The 22,313-nt window shown below is 37.6% G+C and overlaps 1 protein-coding gene across 5 annotated transcripts in view; it reads right to left on the bottom strand.

Annotated features, from left to right (window-relative positions):
• Positions 1-22,313, bottom strand: part of bru3 (bruno 3) — a 312,519-nt gene that overhangs the window by 25,356 nt on the left and 264,850 nt on the right. For all 5 annotated transcript variants that reach the window (XM_069500314.1, XM_069500315.1, XM_069500316.1 and 2 more), the window contains exons 5-6: positions 1,010-1,180; positions 363-477 (exon numbers count right to left, since the gene is read on the bottom strand). In XM_069500314.1, coding sequence (XP_069356415.1) covers positions 363-477; positions 1,010-1,180 — 286 coding nt within the window. The remainder of the gene's footprint in view (positions 1-362; positions 478-1,009; positions 1,181-22,313) is intronic.

The following is a 22,313-nucleotide window of genomic DNA, read 5'->3' as shown; positions in this document are numbered from 1 at the left end:
ATGATCAAAATGACAGTTAAGATAAGTAAGATGATACATTAACATTATAAAGGTTCGTATTTATTAAAGAACTCAATTGTTCCGAGCAAGGAATAACATACTAAGTACTCTCTAACGAAATGGTTCAGAGTGTGTCGAAGTTTGGAGAAGCTCCGTAAGTGCAGTTCAAATCAATTAGGACATAACTTCTCTAACCATCTCGTCGCCTATTGACTAATAAATCAAAGACAATGTTTTTCTTTGAAAATCATGCTTTTTGAGCGTTTTGAATGAACGATGTACTTAGTTTTTTATCGGAAATTTTTCTTAATTCTACAAATTCTTGCAGTTTGGATAAAGAGTGAAGTGATAAGGATATTTACCAGAAGTGGGAGGCACAACCGAGTTGGCCATTCCGTTGAGGGCGTGGGAAGCGAGTGCCGTCATCGGGCTGATGTAGCCCTGCGCCGTGGCCGCGACCATCAACGCGGCTTGTTGCTGTAAATAATGATTGGATTTGTTAGTGGCAAATAGAATAAAATATTCGATTTTTCTTTAGGTTACCTTTTTTTTGTTTACGGGGGGCAGAAATCTTTTAAAGATACCCGACGTCCTACGAAAGACTAGCGTTATGTACCTAGGATTTCCACCAAATAAAACCTCATCGGTGACCACCCTCAGCGCATATTGGGAGGCTCCGAGATCTTTTATGTACACATCAATCGATAGAACAAGATAAGCTAACATTAGCAGTAAAGAGGAAAAAAGAGGTTTTCTAATCGATTTTCGAGCCTTAATAGGTTTCACAAAAGGCATTTTATAGGCATAACGGATAACGCATAACTGCGTAGGTTTCTGCGGTATTGACCGATGCGGGAGGGATGCGATGACGTGACGCGAGAACTCAATGATTCGTCAACTTGTGACAAGTGTCACCCTCCCGCACAGCTCCAATACCGCATATACTAGTTGCGGTAGTGACGCGCACTCTTTAGAGAAAGAGAGATCTTCTTTACGAAAATTGTAATACCTGTAAGTCAACTTGTTCAGTGATGACCTGCGCGTAAGTGCCGTACGCGCCGAACTGGTTGAACACGAACGGATTGAGCAGGCTCATGTTGCCGGCCATCTGCTGCATGCGTCTCAGCTGACGTTCCTTCTCCGTGTCGGCGAACTTTACTACCAGACTCGAAGACGCACCCTGCAACAATGAAATTAATATGATTAGGACAAGCTACAACTTGGGGTCTGGTATGCCGATTCGTTGCCGGAATTGGTCTTCTTCTTCCTAACCTTATCCCACGCTACGTGGGTTCGGCACAACATTAATTTAATCACAAGAATCTTCAAAAAAGTTCTATCATTTTTAGTATTTTTATACTGTAAGTACGAGTATGTATGTATAACTTGAAACCATTGACAAAATAATAAATGAGAGTCACAAAGCAAAATAAGAAGAAGAATAAATGAGAGCGAGTAGTAGAAGCAAAATATAAAATTTATCAAGACATAATTAAGATTTGGTAGGTAAGTAGGTAGACGTACGCAAATAACAAATCACATCAAATCTATTTAAAAAAACTTCCTACCTTCTACCTACTCAAAAAAAGGGACAAGAAATAATAAAATAAAAGCACAAACAAGAAATATTTCAATTATCACTTAATTTGGAGAAGTGTTGAAGGAGAAACGGCCATCTTTCATTACGCCGCGATGCCCAATTGCGATATGAATTTACCGACCAACATCAACAACCTAAATAAAGTCTAAGCAATGCTTGAAGAATTCGATTTCTTATTGTAAAGTTATTTTTAAAAATTGATTTGAATAGACAGAAGTGATATAAAATTATCAATTTATCTGATAAAGGTATTTTAATAAAATCGATATTTAACTCATTCGATGTCAAACAATCTTTTGCTAGGAGGCCAGGAGTGAAATTTTATACCAAACTAAATACTTACTGGGGTTTTGAATTGAAGGTTTTTATTTTAGCCTCCTTCCGAGATTCGGGGTGATTATTGAATTTTGAACGTACCTATGGGGTATCGTTAGAACCCTTGACCATACATCATCCCGAGTGACACTGGCTATAAATTAATACGGTGGCTGTATGGCATCATACTCAACTGTGACATTTTTTTAGGTACGAGTACCTACGACTTGTTTAAAAAAAAAAACTTGTTTTAACAAAATTGTTAATATTAGTAACTACCTATGGATAACAAATAAACTATTAATAAACTTAAATCTAAAAAAAACAACATTAAATTAAAATTAAAATAAATTAAATTAAATCTAAAACCTCATCGAGACCACCGCAGCGAGGCATTGTACCCAAGATGCTGGCAGCATTACCCCTTTGGATGGCCAAACTAATTCTTTGACCAAGGTAGCTGCCAGCTCTCGGGTCCCCGGTTGACTCGATAACTCTTTTCGCAATTTCTTCAAAAAGAGCTCGAGCCCCTGGGCCCCACGGCCCCAAGGTCTCCACACCAAAAGGCACGAATACGAAGCTCCCATCGAGGTTTTCATATTTGCGCCTCTTGGCCTGTTCGGCGCTGATGGCCGCTGCACCCGCCATAGAGGAGGTCGCCTGAATGTGGGATGCAGCTAAAGTGTCTACACAAGTTGCATCCCAAACAAGCGACCTGCCCATCTTATTTAACAAAATTACGGATTAATATGCTAAAACATGGCTAAAACTAAAACAATATTCCAAAGTCGACCGAGATTGGCGCACAACGTTTCCTCGTAAGATTAGATCACTAATATTATTAGACGCTAGGGGTTAGGGATAATGTCTATCGCGTTACCCGCAAAGCTTTTAACACTGGAGCGCTAAACAGAATCATATAATCCGGGAAATCTGCTTTGGGAATAAAAAAGCAATGTTATACGCACAACTGTAATGGATTCCTAATAAAAAGGTATTCTATATTTGGCTTCATGTTAAGTTTTCCATAAAAATCGTTTTCTTTGGTCTAGCATGCTGTCCAGAATCTATACCTATTACCTACTAGTGACCCGCTCCGGCTTTGCACGGGTAACTTATTACAACAGTCGCAGGGATCTCTAATTTTTTGAAAATAAAATCAGGAATAATTTAGCTTTCTACTGGCTAAGAAATTTTCAAAATCAGTTCAAGAGTTCCAGAGATTACCACCTACAAACAAACTTACAAACTTTACCCCTAATAATATTGGTATAGATATTTCAGAATAGCTGATGACCGCAACTTCATTTGCGTTTAGGGATTTAAAAATCCCATGGGAACTCTTTGATTTTCCGGGATAAAAAGTAGCCTATTTCGCTCTCCATAGGTAGGTATAAAACTTTTCTAACTTTTCAGAGTTATGTGCGTTTTAAGTAATTACATATCACTTCTTTAACGGTGAAGGGAATCATCATGAGGAAACCTGCATGCTGTTGCATGCTGTACAACATCCATAATGTTCTCAAAGGTGTGTGAAGTCTACCAATCCGCACAAGACCAGCTCGGTAGACTATGGCCAAAACCCTTCTCACTCTGAGAGGATACCCGTGCTCTGTACTGAGCCGGCGATGGGTTGATCATAATGATGATGATGATGATGTATAAAAACAAGCTATAGAAACAAGAAACCATTTATCTAGCCAAGTATTTAGCTCTATTTTACGTAAAACAATCACAATAAACTAAGTAAAACGTTTCAACCCGCAAGTCGTGAAAAATAAATGAAGCCATCATTAGCAAAACACACAAACGCCTCAGAAAACGAGGCCCGAGCGTCCTTAAAAATGCAAGCGTTCGGCCCGGAGGCAATTCCGCAACACTACAATGCGGGAGCCGAGTACAGCGCATTCATTATGTATTTGCCGACTGCGAAGCAAAAATATCGCTCTGTAGGCTCGTGGAGCAACAGGTCGCTCTCCCCGATGCAACAAGTCCTGGGCCGCCGTCCAAAAATGCAGCGCCCGCCGCAGAACTTGCCAGTAATAGTTTCCTTCACTTTGGCTAATTGACTATGCTTTGAATGTTAAGTGCTTGGCTTGCGCGACGCGATTTTGGGGCGAGGCAGTTCTTTATTGTGTTCAATTAAGTACTAATTGTTTGGAGTAATCTTCTATATATATAAAAGTAAAAGGTGACTGACTGACTGACTGATCTATCAACGCACAGCTCAAACTACTGGACGGATCGCGCTGAAATTTGGTATGCAGATAGCTATTATGATGTAGGCGTCCGCTAAGAAAGATTTTTGAAAATTCAAGCCCTAAGGAGGTGAAATAGGGGTTTGAAATTTGTGTAGTCCACACGGACGAAGTCGCGAGCATAAGCTAGTTATAATATAAAATAATATAATTTTTTTATAGGGTTCTGGCTTGTTTAAGATTGATTTAATTGTTATGTATCTTGGATGTCTTTTAAAGTTTTAGGAATCTGATGATTCTTAGATTAATTGCGTAAATCTTTAACCAATCGAGTCAAGTCTCTGCATCCTTACATAGCTACCTTTCAGAATTAAAATAAATAAATAAGTACCTATGTAATGTACCTATGTAGAGAATATTTTATCAATGAATAATAAATCGAGGATCATGTGGCACGCTTTCGGGAACACCTATGTCCACTGTGGACGCAAATGGGGTGACTAATTGATTGGATATATTAATAAATAAATATGCTTACTGAAGTGGTAGAAGGCAGGCAGTCTGTCTGTTCCTAGTAGGAGTCTGTCAAGTGTCAACCTGCGCTTTCCGGTGCGAGGTCACCATTCCAGCACCTTGGGACCCCAACGTGTATCAGTTCTTCGAACTATGTGCCATTGCCACTTCGGATTCGCAACCCCTTGAGCCATCTCGGTTTGGTTACTACGGATATCCTAATTTCTGATATCGACACAAGTCATCATCATCATGATCAACCCATGATCGGCTTACTATAGAGCACGGGTCTACTCTCAGAATGAGAATGGTTTTGGCCATAGTCTACCACGCTGGCCAAGTGTGGATTGGCAGACTTCACACACCTTTGAGAATATTATAGAGAACTCTCGGGCATGCAGGTTTCGTCACGATGTTTTCCTTCACGGTCAAAGCAAGGAATATTTAATTAGTTAAAACTCACATAACTCTTCAGAGTTCTAACTTTTCAAACTTAGAAGTGCGTGGCGCGTGCCCGGGATCGAACCCCCGACCTCCGATTAGGAGGCATAGGCATATCACAGCTCATCGATACAAGTATACTGTTTTAAATATTGTTTGTCTGAAAACTTTGCAATGCAAGGCTGTTATTATTATTCGAGTAGTCGCGAGCTACTTAAATGGGTAGATTCTACAATTCTACGTAGACGTACAGGACCTATTTATCTGAAGTAATGCAAAAATTACGTTCAATCCCAGGCAAAAATGCAAAATAAACTTTATTCAAGTTCAAATAAAATCCAATTTTATTTCTCCCGTTTTTCATAAAACAAACCACTCTTTCAGTGCGTGGCGGCGCATCGGAATATGGAATAATTCCTGGATTATTTATTCCGAGTGCGATTCCATTGTTTGCGTTACAAATGTTTACAGTCAATATTTGGTGGGTCGGTGTTGCTGTTTTAATTTGGAAAGCAAACCCCATTTCTTTACTGACGCGGTTGTGAATTAATTAAGCGATGAAATGATGAAATACTTTCCATGTGGTGTTGAAAATGTTACAATACATCTTCATCATCACTTTAAACCTTTGCCGGCCTACTACTAATACCGGTCCTCTGTCAGCGTGAGAAGGTTTTAAGCAATAGTCCACCACGCTGATCAAGTGCGGATGGCAGACTTTTAATCTTTAATTTGGCAGTTTATAAGGGACTAGCTTATGCTCGCGACTTCGTCCGCGTGGACTACACAAATTTCAAACCCCTATTTCACCCCGTTAGAGGTTGAATTTTCAAAAATCCTTTCTTAGCGGATGCCTACGTCATAACAGCTATCTGCATGCCAAATTTCAGCCCGATCCATGCAGTAGTTTGAGCTGTGCGTTGATAGATTAGTCAGTCATCTTTTCCTTTTTAACCGACTTCAAAAAAAGGAGGAGGTTCTCAATTCGTCGGAATCTTTTTTTTTTTTTTTTTTTTTTTTTTTTTTTTTTGTATGTTCCCCGATTACTCGAAAACGCCTGGACCGATTTTGAAAATTCTTTTTTTGTTTGAAAGGATATACTTCAAAGTTGGTCCCATTTCAATTTGGTGAAGACCTGATGAACATCTTCGAAGATAGATACTGGAACTCCTCAACGAATAAGAGTAAATTGCTCGCGATCAGTGTAATAGCTTAGTAAACAGTAGATTTTTAACCAGTCATAGCATAATTCCATGGAGCCACTAAAAATTGTGAAATAAAAAATTTTTACAAAAAAAATAAAAACCGACTTCGTTACACAAACACTAAAAATTGAAAAATAATTTAATTTATTACCGAATATATTATGTATACAAGAGTTAATATAGTTCCATAATAATATTTTTTGGGGTCGGTGCCAATGAGGTGCCATTGTGGAGTCCCATAAAAATATGAAGTCTAGACGATTCGCGCAGCTAAAGCTAATTGGCACCGGCACCAAAAAGTATTATAATGGAACTATATTAACTCTTGTATACATAATATATTCGGTAATAAATTAAATTATTTTTCAATTTTTAGTGTTTGTGTAACGAAGTCGGTTTTTATTTTTTTTGTAAAAATTTTATATATTTAGATTATAAAATCAGCTATGATCTATGATAGTACCATCATGAATTAATAGACGTCCACTGCTGGATATTGTAGGATCTTCTTGTAGGTCTTACATTACGCCACCTAGCCTGAATCCTACGGCTCCATAATTATCACACTGTAGTAGAATACAATGTTCCCAATCTTAAATAATTAATTTTTACTTAAAACTTGGTTTTTAAATATATTTATTGTGATCTAAGACTTGCGCTAGACGACAATCATGCTTAAAAAAAAGTAATAAATTGGTCTAGGTAGGTTGGCGCATTCGCCTAGTTGCCTATGCACTATTGCTTTGAAGGTTATGCCAAGTGAAATGTTCTTTTATCATTATTAATCATCTTTTATCATTGAATCACAAACCAATTCATATCAAAAATAAATGTAATTTTTGAAAATATGCAATCTTTACAATCAGCTTTGTACCTACAAAGCTGATTGTAAAGATAGGTAGATAAATCCACATAAATCTAAAGCTGATGAAGCTTTAGATTTAAGTTTGTAATTGAAGTAACTACGCCAAAGCTGGCATTGTCTACAGAGGCTCGGTATATATTATACCTACCTAGTCAAAAGTACAAAATACTCGCCAAATCCATTTAGGATTTGGCTGAGCAACTTTGTTAAACTTGAGGGTTACCTACAAGTAGGTACCTACCTAAGTAATTTAAGCGAATTATTTGCCTTGTCTTAATATTTAAATTCGTTTTATAATTTGTTTAATTACTTAATAGGTAGTTGAAGTTCTTTCTGGAGAGGCGTGTCTGGGAGACATTAATTAGTCGATTATGCTGGTTGAGCAAAATAGATAAGTATAACGAGTAAAATTTAACTCCTCACGCGCCATTTTAACTTTTTGTGTAAGATTTCATGTCAAAAGTATGATTTTAGACCTTATTTTCCGTACTTCTGACATGACAGTTGACAGATTTAGGTTCTTAAAAATCCCGTGGGAACTCTTAGATTCTCCGGGATAAAAAGGGGTCTGTGTCACTCTCCAGGTCTTTAACTTATCGAAGCAAGTCCATTCATAAAATTAAGTCGATCCGTTGCTCCGTTGCGACGTCATTGAAAGACAAACCAACAAACCAATAAACCTAAACCAACAAACAAACACACTTTCGCATTTATAATAATTATGGGTAGTGATGGTTTCATTGTTAGTTTTCAGTAAGAATGTCCTATGCGCCATGCAAAGCGTCGCTTACGCGTTCCATTGGTTAGTTATTTATTGCCGCTCAATATTTGACGTCCGCCCGTCGACATAAACCATTCTCTGCCTGACCCCTCCCTGTACCCGTCTTGCATTCATCGAAGACTGGCAGAGATGGATTACGTCTTTATCGATTTTGACTGGCTACCAATTTTAAGTCTATTGGGATAGCTTCTGATTAACCAAAACTATTATACCTACCTTCAGATCGAGATTATTCTGAAGCCATGGTTTCGAATTTAGAGAAAACGGCTATATTGTTACCAAGAAATCTGACAACTTATGTACTTAATTTGGTCTAAAGTCTAAACCTTCTTATTTTGCGAAGACTCGTGCAAAGTTGTGGTCCGGCGCAAGGGTTGAGATGATGATGATGATGATGATAAACATGCTATTAAGTAGCTGTTTAACCAAAGTGTTGCCATTCATTGCTTCACAAGACCTATCACTCCCTCACTACCCATGTTATAAATGCGAATGTGTATTTGTTTGTTGGTTTATTGGTTTGTCCTTCAATCACGTTGCAACGGAGCAAGGGATAGGCGTGTTTATTAGCTTGGATAAGTTGTCCTTAAGAGTGACATAAGCTACCTTTTATCCCGGAAAATCAAACAGTTCCCACGCTTCAGTCGCGGGGCTCGGTTATAAGTATAGAGTGTAGACATAGTGAAGCCGTGATAGTGATAACTCAGTACCATTACGCCATTGTTCGTCACCTTCCTGTGTAAGGCAGTAAGTCGCTATTATTTAGTGCTGATAGCGATCTGTCCGTCCGTTACGCAGTAGGCATAAACCATCCCGTTGTTTGCCTCCCGTCTTACGCCATTCAGCGGGCGAATGAGACCTTCGGGTTATGAATGTCTTCGCGATCATATCTCTGTAATATATCTTACTATAGTACCACTATCATTACCCATATTATATTATATGCGAAAGTGTGTTTGTTTGTTGGTTTATTGGTTTGTCCTTCAATCATGCTGCAACGGAGCAACGGATAGGCGTGTTTATTTGCTTGCTGAAGAGTGACATAGGTTACCTTTTATCCCGGAAAATCAAGCAGTTCCGTAAATCTACGAGAATAGGTACTATAGTACTATAGTAGGTCTATCACTTCATAGTAGGTGTCGGCTTCATCCCGTCGTGTCTGTCTGTTTGCTTGCAATTATTGCCAAAATTACTGAGCGAATTTTTATGACGTTTTGATCAATAGAAAGTTTTTTTTTTTACCTAAGCATAATCCTCTAAATTTACTTTGTACCTACGCTAGTTTTTGAAACAAAATTTATTCCTCGCCCCAGAAGTCCCAGTAGAAGTAGAGTAGTAGTTGTGCGCCTCATCAGGTCGTTCTCGCGAAATACAATTAAAACTTTGCCGTGAACGAAAATAACTTCCCGGTCAAAAGTCACTTGGACGAAAAGCATTATTTTCCGGCGACACTCGCCTTTATGTAAAATACTCTAACTGTGAACTACGAACTAGCACAATGTAGTTGAAAATAGGACTAGCGACCCGCCCCAGCTTCGCTCGGGTGGTATTTCTGAAAATGTTTTCTTAATGTATCTGAGTATTGTTTGTGTTATGAGTTTAAGTAGGTATTAAAGTTAGAATATGAGTTTATAAGTTAGAATATAAGTTAGAATATCATGTAATACGTACATACTAATTATTGTTAAGGAGCGCCAGCTCGCCAACAAACTGGCTCACTTTGGCGAGAGACAAACCATGTATTAATTGGTGTACGCTTGTTATAAATAAAAAAATTAAAAAAATGGAGGTTTATGTTATCTTAATCGTAATAATATTTTAAATATGAAAGTGTGAATGTTTGGATGTTTGTTACTTAATCACGCAAAAATTAACACATAGGCTACTTTTTATACCGGAAAATTCAAAGAGTTCCCACAGGATTTTTAAAAACCTAAATCCACGCGGGTGAGTTCATATAAAAAGACTAGCTTATTCCAGCGACCTCGTTCGCGTGGACTATACAAATTTCAAAGCCCCATTTTACCCCTTTAAGGGTTGATTTGTCAAAAATCCTTTCTTAGCGGATGTCTACGTTATAATAGCTATCTGCATGGCAAATTTCAGCCTGGTCCGTCCAGTAGTTTGAGCTGTCACCTTTTCCTTTTATATATTTGGATATAGATAAACTAACTAACTGACATTACCATACAGTAGGTTCTCTAAATAATGTGGACCTTCACTAAGAAAATAAATAAATTTTAAAAATTACAAAGTAATAAATTTTTTTTACAAAAAAATAAAAACCGACTTCGATACACCAACACTAAAAATTGAATCCAAAATGGCACCTCATTGGCACCGACCCCAAAAATATTATTATGGAACTATATCAACTCTTCTATACATAATATATTCGGTAATAAATTAAATTATTTTTCAATTTTGTGTTAGTGTATCGAAGTCGGTTTTTATTTTTTTTGTAAAAAAAATTTATTTCGCAATTTTTTGTGGCCCCATGGTATTAAAATATGCTATGCCTGGTTAAAAATCTACTGTTTACTAAGCTATTACACTGATCGCGAGCAATTTACTCTTATCCGTTGAGGAGTTCCATTATCTATCTTCGAAGATGTTCATCAGATCTTCACCAAATTTAAATGGGACCAACTTTGAAGTATACCCTTTCAAACAAAAAAAGAAAATTTTAAAATCGGTCCAGGCGTCTTCGAGTAATCGGGGAACATACATAAAAAATAAAAAAATAAAAAAAAAGATTCCGACGAATTGAGAACCTCCTCCTTTTTTGAAGTCGGTTAAAAAAGCTGGTAATTTATATTTGGCAAGACGGAGAAGATTACCTATTAGAGCGGAATGAATCATCAGTTTATTAAAAGACGTAGTTGCTAGTAGATACGTTAATTAAGCAACATGCAAATTAGCTAAAGAGTGTGTTGCAGTGTCCTTACAAATTCCGCCACCTCACACGCCTGCTAGCACGTATAGCTGTGCGAGTTTAGCGTGCACGGCGGCGGTAGCACGGTGCAGATATGTTCAACATAATGTTACACAGTGTCTGTAGTGGGAATACGGTATGCATGTGCTACAGCTAGGGCGACCATAGCCCTCTGAATTCAGGAACAATCCGAAATCTTTTATTCTTGAGAATAACTCGTAAGAATATCGCCCGAAAGAAAATAACTGTCAGTAGGGTTTAATCAGAGAAAATAGAAAAGAGGAATGGTTCACACATAAATCAATGTAGGTACTAAACTGCTACAATTTCTTGTTGGAATAAATAATAATAAGCCAGTAGTGTATTACTGTAGGTTAAAAAATCAGTGCGAAAACCTTTTTTCGCGGCTTATATAGACAGAGGTTGCAAAGCCATTGAGCTGAACTTTTCGAGAAAGTTATGTCGCCGGCAGTGTGCACAATCAGTTAATATATTAATCTCTTTTATTGACACCGAAGCATAATATACCGATTTACTTATATTTTTTATGATAGTGTTTTTACGTGCACTTCAAAGAATTATCTAAATAATTTTTAAATACACACCTATCAAAACTTGCGAAACGGGCAAGATATGATTTGATACTGTATATATTTACAAACCGGCCAAGTGCGAATTCGACGCGCGCACTGAGGGTTCCGTATTACAGTCGTATTTTTTCAACATTTTGCACGATAAATCAAAAACTTATTATGCATAAAAATGAATGAAAATCTGCTTTAGAATTTACAAGGAAAGCCCTTTCATATGATACTCCATTTTGTATAGTTGTCTAACTTTGAAAATTGAAAATACTAATATTTGTTCATGAACACATTTTAATTTTTGTTCTGTGATGTAACCACAAATTCACGTTTTTTTCTTGTTTCTTGAGTGAGAAAATAGTGAATGGCATCGTTTCCTCCTCGGCGATGGGGCAAGTGCCTTAGAGAGTTTAGAGTCTCGATTTTAGCCTCGATACGTTAGTCACCCGAGCGGTGGTGTCAGTTGATAGCTACCCACAAGCCTTGTCCCTTGCATATTAGGCCGCATTGTATGTGATTTGTCCACCGTGAAATTCTACACGGGACCTAGTTAGAGCACATTGTAGTGAGCTTAATTATAGTGCGGAAATTAATTTCGGGGAAATTGTTAACAATGTTTGGACTTGAATTCGTGTTAATTGCCGTGTTTCGTGTGTTTTGCCTGGACTGTCAACAGTTATTTTGAAAGAAGCCGAACTTTACATTCGTTTGCAGGGAATAGGAAGTACAACTGACCAACAATGATATTTAATGATAGAACATTTTCCCAGATTTTGATCTTTATGCTACTATTATTAATTATTGAAATATACATGGTGCTAAATAACTAAGATAACGACAAATGTAAATATAGTTTTTAATTAATTGTTAGTATAATTAGTATTGTAGAATTATTGTAAGTAGTTGATAGTTTATGATTCCGTAGCGTCACCCGGTACTAGCTGAAAATCAGCGCTGTATGTTCTTGTGCAACAAGGCATACAGCATAATGCTGAGCTGTGACTCTTTCGGGTTATGCCACACATGACAGTTTGTTCCGGCGCTTCTTTTGCTTGAAGTGCGTTGGGCTTATGCTCAGGTGGAAGAAGCGCCGGAATACCCAGCTCTTAGTTACAAGATGTGATGTATGGCATAGTTTGGTAAATAAACGTCTTTTCTTTCTTTCTTTTCTTTATTTTCCATTTTAACGTAACATAGACTTGTTAGAAATGAACCTCTGGCCAAAATATCCTCAAGATAAATATATTGAAGTTACTAGTAGGTAGTAGGTATCTCATAATTCGCACCCTTTGTCTCTTAACAATTTTGAGCAGGCTTAATAATTCCGCCGACCAATCGCACCTCGCTATTTGTGTTTCAATTAAGTGAGAGCGGATCTGCGGTCTCGCCTCCATGATTACATTAATCGGAATATCAAACTGTAATCTCGGCGTTGTTTAACTTTAGTGGGCTTCCCAATTATTGCGAATATAATTCGAAATTGCGTGCTCATAACTCTCGCTTTGATTAAGGCAGTGGTCCGGCCGCCGGCGAGAAAACGACTAACTATCGGCGAATTTTCTCTCTCACGAAACGCTCAATTACATTTACTCATTTAGTACATTCCGTGTAAACGAAAGAGATGCATATATCAAAAGTTGCTCTCTGACTGTTAACACTGCCGGCGACGACTCGCTTTACTAGTTTTGTCGCTGAGCGACGAGCTTTTAAAAATAAGCTCACTCAGCGATATTCGTTCAGCGATGCTCACTCGCTTGAACACGTGTAACGTGCGCGCAGGTTTGCACAGAACTGAGCGACCGCGGGCGAATGGTGCGAGTAATCGCTCATCGCAATTGCACACTCGCTTATAGCCCAGCGACAAAGCTATCGAAACTACACACTCGCTTCCCGCTGATCGCCAACTCGTTTAAGTTTTTAGTTCTATTCGTTTTTCGTTCATCGTCGGCGGTCGGACCACTGCCTTAGGTTCAAATGTTTCAATTAATGGTTCTTGTAAGTTCTACAACTACAATAGGTAAGTATAGGCCCTATCTATCGCCCGATAGGAAAATAGTGTTTGAGACGGGACCTTTATGTTACTGGTACACCTTTGAAACCTCATTGGCCCCGAAGGAGGGTCTGGAGCGACGTGAATGTGAATTTATAGCGTGCGGCATCGCCCACGGAGACTTTTTGTGGCGATCTTGAACGCGATTCTGAACCGTGATAGTAGCGTTACGGAATCCCGTACAAAGGTGCGAGCCAACTATATATTATCGCTACTGTATGACGACCTTTTTGTAGCTGTAATAGCTGCAAAAAGTCGCGGTGCGCGATCTTCCTTAGAGCCACGCTGTCGGCGTTACATAATGTTTTTCTGACGTCCTGCAGTTACTATCATGCTACCTTCCGGACTATTTTGGTCAGGACCTGCACCATGTCTTAATAGCTATTATAATCCTTTTTGTATCTGTTTTTTTTTAGGTTTAGTTGGTAAATATCAGCAACGTTTAAGGCAATGAAGTTTATGATTATGGTCATTAAAATATTATAAAACAGGTGAGAAAATGGTCAAAACATTGTAAATTGTAAAATTAAAAAGAGCAACCGCCGAGTTTCTTGCTGGTTCGTTTCGGTAGGAACGGCATTCCGAACCAGTGGTAAATTAAAACTACCCGGCGATTCAAAAGCACTTGTAAAAAGTTTACTTGAATAAAATATATTCTACTTCTACTTCTAAAAAGAGAAAAGAGAAAGTAACTTAACATCAAACTAAGGCCCATGCAGTGGCTATAGAGCTTTAATGGGCTGAAACAGATTTACCTGTGCAAGATTTGTCGAAAAACCTCTTCGGGAGTTAACGGTCCCAGCTGAAAACCGCCTCAGTGTAATTGCAGCTTTACTTTATTTTATTGCGCCGAAATGTTGGCCCAGTCAAAACCTTCCAACTCCATATAAACTGTATAAGAGCTAGCGCGCACCACGGTAACCATACGTTTTTTCCCGCAAAATCTGTGAACTATAGAACTACAAAGAAGCGCGCGCACTACGGAATTAATTCCGCATCGGAATTTGATGGATTTAAATTCAAATTTACGGATTTTAAAACCCACCGGAGCTCGCCGCACCGTGGTGCGCGCTTGCTCTAAAGCTAATCGTAACACCCGCCGTACGCGCTGAAAGATACGTAAGTAGTAAGTACTACTTTTGGCAGGTAGGTATCAACTCAAATAGGTAACTACTTACTTTATGTTAATGTCCTCAAAGATGTATAGACCAATTCGCATTTAGTCAGCGTGGCTACTATAGCCTAAACCCCTTCCTATCTCAGAGATAAGACCCGTGCTCAATAGTGAGCCGGCAATGGGTTGATGATAATGATGATGTGCTGTATTGCACAAATTACTTAACTTAACTGAGTACAAAAAAACTTGCGGCAAATGAATAAACTGAAAAAACTTGTTGCTAGATGTGCCAACAGCTTTACTCTATATTACAATGTTGAAACACTGCCCCGTCTAATACCTCCGTAAAATAGCGGCTAGTATCGAAGGCAGCGCTTAAAAGCATTGTTGCTTGAAAGCCTTCCCTAGCTTTGAGGTTGGTCTTAGAAGACGGCTCAGATAAGACCCAAATACGATCCTGTCAGTATACAGATTTGCGGTTGAATCAAACTGTTACCTATCAAGTTTTGATTAACAAATCAATTAAATGTCGGCATTACATTTTGCCGTTTACCCACATTAATATGGGCTGGCGATGGTTTGCGATAATGACAGTATACGCCTCCTATGTTAAAAAGAGATTGCCCATTTTCTTAGGAGCTTTGGGCCCCCCCTAATATAATTGTTATGTCACCATGGTTTTAATTTTATTTTTTAGACAAATAATTAACTCTTTATATTCTGCAAACGATTTCTATTTATTCACCCTGGTTATAAAGAAATCTTATTTTTTATATTGCTGATATTGAGGTTATATTTAATTAATACTTTTTCAAAATAAATGCATATTTACGATTCTTACTGTAATTGTGGATATTTTCAATAATAGAGTGAAAAAAAGTCGTTATAAAACATAATCGTAAAAAAATAACACGTTTAAAAAAAAAATAATTTAAGTTTTGACACGACGCCACAAAAGAGGGCCCGTTCACAGGCGATCTCCTTTGCTGTAACTTTTTTTAAATAAAATAATTTTGCTAAAGTCACGCATCCAGCTCTGGCGAACTCATCGCAAACAATCTTCAACTTTTTCGTCGTGCCAGGAGCGTCGCCTTAAAGACCTAAGTTATGTCGGCTAAACTCAAGTTTACTTTTACAACTTTAACCGTAACATATACAAAATAATAAGCAATATCGTACAGTATGAGCGGCTGGCTCGACAAACGTTTATTTATTCGAAATTCGGCCTGCAATAACTGCCTCTTGTATTATTCATCGGCCAATTATAGTAAAAGGAGTTTTCTGTTTCTTCCCTACTCGGGCATCTCGGGCAGGGCCAAGTGGGCCTGTTTACTTCGTCAATTGATTCCACCTCCGTACCCATTCTCATTCTCTAATAAGAGATCAAACGTGAATTTATTTTCAAAGTGTATCCCATTATACGCGGTGGTCTTAGGAGCTTTTGATGGGTATCGGGCCGATCGGTTTTGGTGAGTTTCGTAATGTAATTTCTAACTCACCTACTAAAGACCTATTGAAGACGTTTTGAACGGTCTGTTTAGAACTAATTTCTTTTAGTTTATTTTCCTTTCGTCTCTATTGTGTAGTTGAACTTACATCGATCAAAGGGTATGAACTACTAATAATAATTATACCTTAAGTTTACTATCTTTTCTCTATACCATGCGGTGCGATGCGGTGCGGTGCCATTAAATTAGAAGGAATTTATTGAAAGGAAGCACTCAGGCAACCTAGACATGTATAATGTTTAGATGAAGCAGGAAATCAAGAAACTAACCAAGCTTATGACAATATATAACAAGGAGAGGTTTTAGTAATTTTAGTCCGTTGTTTGAAATAGCACTTTTTGATGTTCGATATCGGGGTTGAGATATAGCCTCAGAATTGGTTTTGATTAAAGTTTATAAGTATTCAATAAGTTTTTAGGGAGAGTTCCGAAAAACTTATTAAATACTAGTTTATGCCCGCGACTTTGTCCGCGTGGACTACACAAACTTCGAACACCTATTTTACCCCCTTAGGTGTAAAATTTTCAAAAACCCCTTTTTAGCGGATGTCGACGTCATAATAGCTATCTGCATACTAAATTACAGCCCGATCCGTCTAGTAGTTTGTCCTGTGCGTTGATAAATCAGTCAGTCAGTCAACTTTTCCTTTTATATATTATTTAGAAAAGCAGAGTAACTAGTTAGTTTAAAATTGAATTATGTACCAACCTGTACTTACCTACATTAGATACGGTAGGGTTAATAAGATCTAAAAGAACGAGGTTTATACCCCTTAATTAAGGACGCACACCAACATAAGCCGTGCAGTAAATACGTCGCGACTCCGCTCGAGCCCGGGTATAGACTATAGACCTAACTAGCGTCGCCTTTATTACCCTACTAAAGTTTAAAAGATTCCAATTACCACAGACAGCTATGCCTAGACACAAGACCTGGTTACGGCACACAAAGACTTGCATTGGTTTGCCTTCAAATACATAATTAAGGTGATGCCACTTACTGTCGTACTCAGAGTCGCTTAATCAATACTTAAGATTGAGTTAAAACGAGACAGATTTATGTCAGAGCTATATCTCTGTCTCGTTTTAACTAAACTAAAGTAACGATTAGGTAAGTGACTCTGAGTGCGGCACTTAGGAGGTAACTTTGGAGCCGCAAGTTTGTCCTCAATTTTACAGAAACCACGCTAATAAGCAATATTAATTTCAGCAATACTCCAGATACTAAATAATATCGCGATCGAAGGAATTTATTATAAACAAGCGACCCGCCCCAGCTTCGCACGGGTAGCTTATTACAATTTTCGTAGGAATATCCATTTTTTTTTAATAAGTAAAATATAGCCTATGTGACTCAGGAATAATGAAGCTTTCTACTGGTGAAAGAGTTTTCAAAATCAGTTCAGTAGTTCCAGAAATTACCCCCAACGAACAAACTTACAAACTTTACCTCTTTATAACATTAGAATAGATGTTATGAAAAAATGTTTACTAAGTAGCTGATGAAAGTGAGGAGAGAAGATGAACAGCAATATATATCATCGCTTACATTAATTTATTATGAAATATTAGCGGGAGAGAAGCGAGCATGAACATTTTTCTTTGATTTTTCAGAAATGTACCTACTAGGCATTATAAGCTTTTTCAATCCTTATTTTATCAGGAACCTCCAACTTCAATCTGGCTTTTACTAACATAGTAGATTAGTTAGTCTGATTTGGGATTTGACTAAAGATTTTTCAAGATTTGGAGGCCCCCTAGAATCGGAAACCCGAGGTGTTAATCCGCCGTTAAAACTACGAACTAAGTATAATTTATGTATTCACTCTCCAAGTCTTAAATTATAGCCATGCAAAAAATCACGTCGATCCGTTGCTCCGCTGCAACGTGATTGAAGGACAAACCAACAAACCAATAAACCAACAAACAAACACACTTTCGCATTTATAATAGGGGTAGTGATAAGTAGTTCGTGTTCAAAATGCAAGCAATCTCTGTGGATTATACAAAGAACAAAAGAAAGGAAGTAGATACTATACCATAGAGACTTTAGATTTTCGTAGTTGAGTAAAGTCAAAAAGTAAAGGAAGAGTGTTAGGTATATAAAAGTTCTGTGTTGGCATCCGACGCCCGGGAAATTGAGTTCCGTCTTCATTAGCTGGTCGGGGATCCGAGAAACTTCTCCCCAGGAGTTTAGGCTCGACTCTAATTTTCCATCAACGAAATTAAGATTAAATACAAAGTTCTCATTATCGTCTTCCATTATTTCTTTTTTGAGAACGCTGAGTAATTCTGAATTAAGTTGGTAATAACAATAATTAAATTTTTCTCATACAAACTTTCAGGTTTTTATTATTTAAAATTAATAACCTAAATGCCGCTTTTCATGTCTCTAACTTCAAAAACCCTTAGAAGTGAGTTTTCTCAAAAACCCCTACATCCGAGAACATTCCAAATTTGCTGTTTATAGGCTTTATTTTTAGGCCTGAGATTAGTCTGTGAGTTAGTGAGTCGTATTCTAATTTTATATATATACAAATAGATTAGCATATCATCATCATGATCAACCCATCGCCGGCTTACTGCAGAGCACGGGTCTCCTCTCAGAGTGAGAAGTGGGCATGGCCACTGGCCATGTGCGGATTGGTAGATTTCACACACCTTTGAGAACATTACGGAGAACTCTGAGGTATGCAAGTTTCCTTCCTCGTTAAAGCAAGTGATATTTAATTACTTAAAACGCACATAACTCCGAAAAGTTAAACCCCACCTCCGATTAGAAGTCGGATGTCCTAATCACTAGACTATCATAGCTTTATATTTTGAGGAGATTAGATACAGGGATTAGGAATACTAATTATTTTTCGATGACTTCTTTATTATAATTCCACGAGTCAAGTAAAAAGCTAGAAGTGAAACGAAAGCTTCATAAAGCCTCCGTTAAATTGAGTTTCGTCTTCATTAGCTCTCTGGCTCGACGGGGATTTAAAAAAAACTTCTTCATAAGGAGTTTACGGCCGAGTTAAGTTTTCCATCAACAAAATTAAGGTGCGTGCTTAATATCCAAACTTTCCCCTAATGGATTTGAAATTTTACATTTATTAAGGAGAGCCCCTTGAGGAGGCTCGGGCTAATCAATTTATATTATGACAAACGGCGTAAATACAGAGGCGTTTTGACGTAGCAACTGAATGAAGCAGTGATTCCAAGTGAATTTTAATTAATTAGGCTTCTTGAGTTACACTCGTTGACTTTTCTTTTCTAATTACGTAGTAACGTAATTATTTTCGTCGGAAATGGTGATAGCTTAGTGGTTAAAGACTTTCAACATTCTACTCTAATCTAAAAATATCAAAGGAAAAGGTGACTAACTGACTGACTGACTGACTGACTGATCTTTCAACGCACAGCTCAAACTACTGGACGGATCGGGTTGAAATTTGACATGACGTAGGCATCCGCTAAGAAAGGATTTTTGAAAATTCCACCCCTAAGGGGGTGAAATAGGGGTTTGAAATTTGTGTAGTCCAATCGGACGAAGTCGCGAGCATAAGCTAGTAAACAAATAAACCAACAACTTTCATAATATAATATGGGCAGTGATATTATTACTTCAAATGAATAATTTATTCATTCTCACTATTAAACTTAAAGGGATTGTGGAAGAGTAGGTACTTACCTGCCAAAAAACTTTTAGGCGATTAAAATTGTTTTTTGTAAATTATTTTTATTGATTCTTTTTGAACATTTTTCAAAGGTGCTTAAAGGTTTAGTTTGAATCATAAATCAAAAGTTATACCCACTCAATAAATCTTACAAAGAAAAATATAAAGCTATAAAATAATCCAATATTCATAACCCAACCTCGAAATCTAAAGAGCTTCTTAGCTAAACCACGCTCTATACAGAGACCGGCTGATAAGGGATAAAAACTACTTTCATTTTGTGAATAAAACATCATGCATAAACCCTCTTCTTTTTAATTGGGGCTTAAAAGGCCTCCCTAATCCGGGAACTGAGTTCGTACACAATACGTTGTCATCACCAATGCAATATAGACTCTATTCTATGCGCCATTAAGTCTACAATAAACGAACACGATGTCGTATATAAGATGAATAATATGTCCAATATATTGGACATCGTAAAAGCTGTTTTAATACTTGCGACCGCCTGTGGTTTCTCTCAGTTTTACTGGTTGGTCTGTCGTGCGGTGTGGTATCGCATTTATAATACAAATTTTCTTCTAATATTATTATCTGTCCCTTTGAGCTCTCTCATACTCTTAATATTAAGAGGTTTTAAAAAATAATTTTCTACAAGTGGCGCGATAAGTTTTTGCTTAAATATTTTGATGTTTGAAGCGAACAAAACAAAACAAAAATATGAGAAGAATAAATATTATTGAAGTGTACTGAAAAAGAGATGGCATGAAATTAATGTTGGTTGCGACATGAGCAAAAAACCGGCCAAGTGCGAGTCAGACTCGTGAACGAGGGTTCCGTATTACAGTCGTATTTTTTTCAACATTTTACACGATCAATCAAAAACTATTATGCCTAAAAATAAATAGAAATCTGTTTTAGAATGTATAGGTAAATCCCTTTCATATGATATCCCACCTGGAATATTATCTTACTTTGAAAGTTGAAAATACTCATTATTTGTTCCTGAACACATTTTAATTTTTTTTTATGTTAACCATTGCTATAAGACCTATCATCTACCTGCCTAATTTCATAATGCTAGGTCAACCGTAAGTACTCTATAGGTTTTCTTGACAGACAAAACAGACATACAGACAGACAACAGAGTGATTCTATAAGGCTTCCTTTTTTTCTTTTGATGTACGCAACGGAACCCTAAAAAGTTATAAAACGCCAAATAATCAAAAAATATGAGATGTACGAAAAAAGAATCGTCCGTTATTTAAAGTTAACGTTGATTCACGGTGCTCTCATAAAAAACTTGACGGAACGAGCCTCCATCGCTCTAAGGCTCTGGGGAAGGGAACAGAAATACGCCACCTATTATTTCTACTACAGCGCAATCGGGATAAAAGATATAATAATAATCCGGGGTCCGTCATCCGAGATTCGGCAAAATACGTAACATTTCGCCGTGATTATTCTTTGGACCTGGAGGCTTCTACCTTCTACCGTAGACCGGCCATTTTATTCAACATTTATCTAAATATGTAAAAGGAAAAGGTCACTCAAGAAAAAGACTGACTGACTGACTGAGTGATCTATCAACACACATCCACTGGACGGATCGAGCTGAAATTTGGCATGCAGATAGCTATTATGACGTAGGCATCAGCTAAGGATTTTTGAAAATTCAACCCCTAAGAGGGTGAAATTTGTGTAGTCCACGCGGGCGAAGTCCGTGTCCGTCCGTGTCCGTCCGTCCGTGAAGAAGTGGATTTCAGAGATAACTTTTATACTTTTATTTATATATTTATTTAAACAAGGTAGGTATTTACTTTCCATTTTTTCATTTGACGGTGAAGGAAAATAAAAGATGGGAGTTTACATCGCGAGGAAACCTATGCCAGGGAGTTCTTTATAATGTTCTCAATGGTGTATAAAATATGCCAATCCGCAATGTACCAGCGTGGTGGACTATGGCCTAAACATTTTGAGAGAAAACCCTTGCCTATAGTGGGCCGGTGGGTTGAGATGATGGGAATGAGCTACTGTGGCTGTTATTACAAACTAGTTACAGTTCGCGACAGAAAGTAATGTACATCGACCTTTAGAAGGAGATATCAGATTTGTAAAGCGTTGTCTCTGTCGTTGAGACCGACAAACGTCACATAGGTATGAGTCACAGAGACAACGCTCTACAAAGCCGAAATGTCATTCTAAAGGCCGATGAAAAGAAAAAAAGAAAATGAATTTATTTGTTGCTGGTGTCACAGATAAAAACAAAGTACAAATGTAACATTTTCATCTGTGACACCACCCCAAATGGGTGTACAGCTCAGCATAATGTCTTGCATTTTTTTTTATTATTATTCATGTACCAAAATTGTAGTTACAAAGTAATAATAAATTAAGTTACATTGGAAATGCTTATCTCTAAACAGAGATTTATTGCATCATATGCATTAACACACATAAGATGCAGGACGCTGATTTTACATGTACATTACTTTCTGCTGCGTACTGTACTGAAAATCAAACGTACCTACCTAGGT

Source organism: Maniola hyperantus, chromosome 8 (genome assembly GCF_902806685.2).
Source record: "Maniola hyperantus chromosome 8, iAphHyp1.2, whole genome shotgun sequence".
In the NCBI taxonomy this organism is placed as follows: domain Eukaryota; kingdom Metazoa; phylum Arthropoda; class Insecta; order Lepidoptera; family Nymphalidae; genus Maniola; species Maniola hyperantus.
Note: the sequence above shows the minus strand (reverse complement) of the source record. Positions and strands in the feature narration are given on the sequence as shown.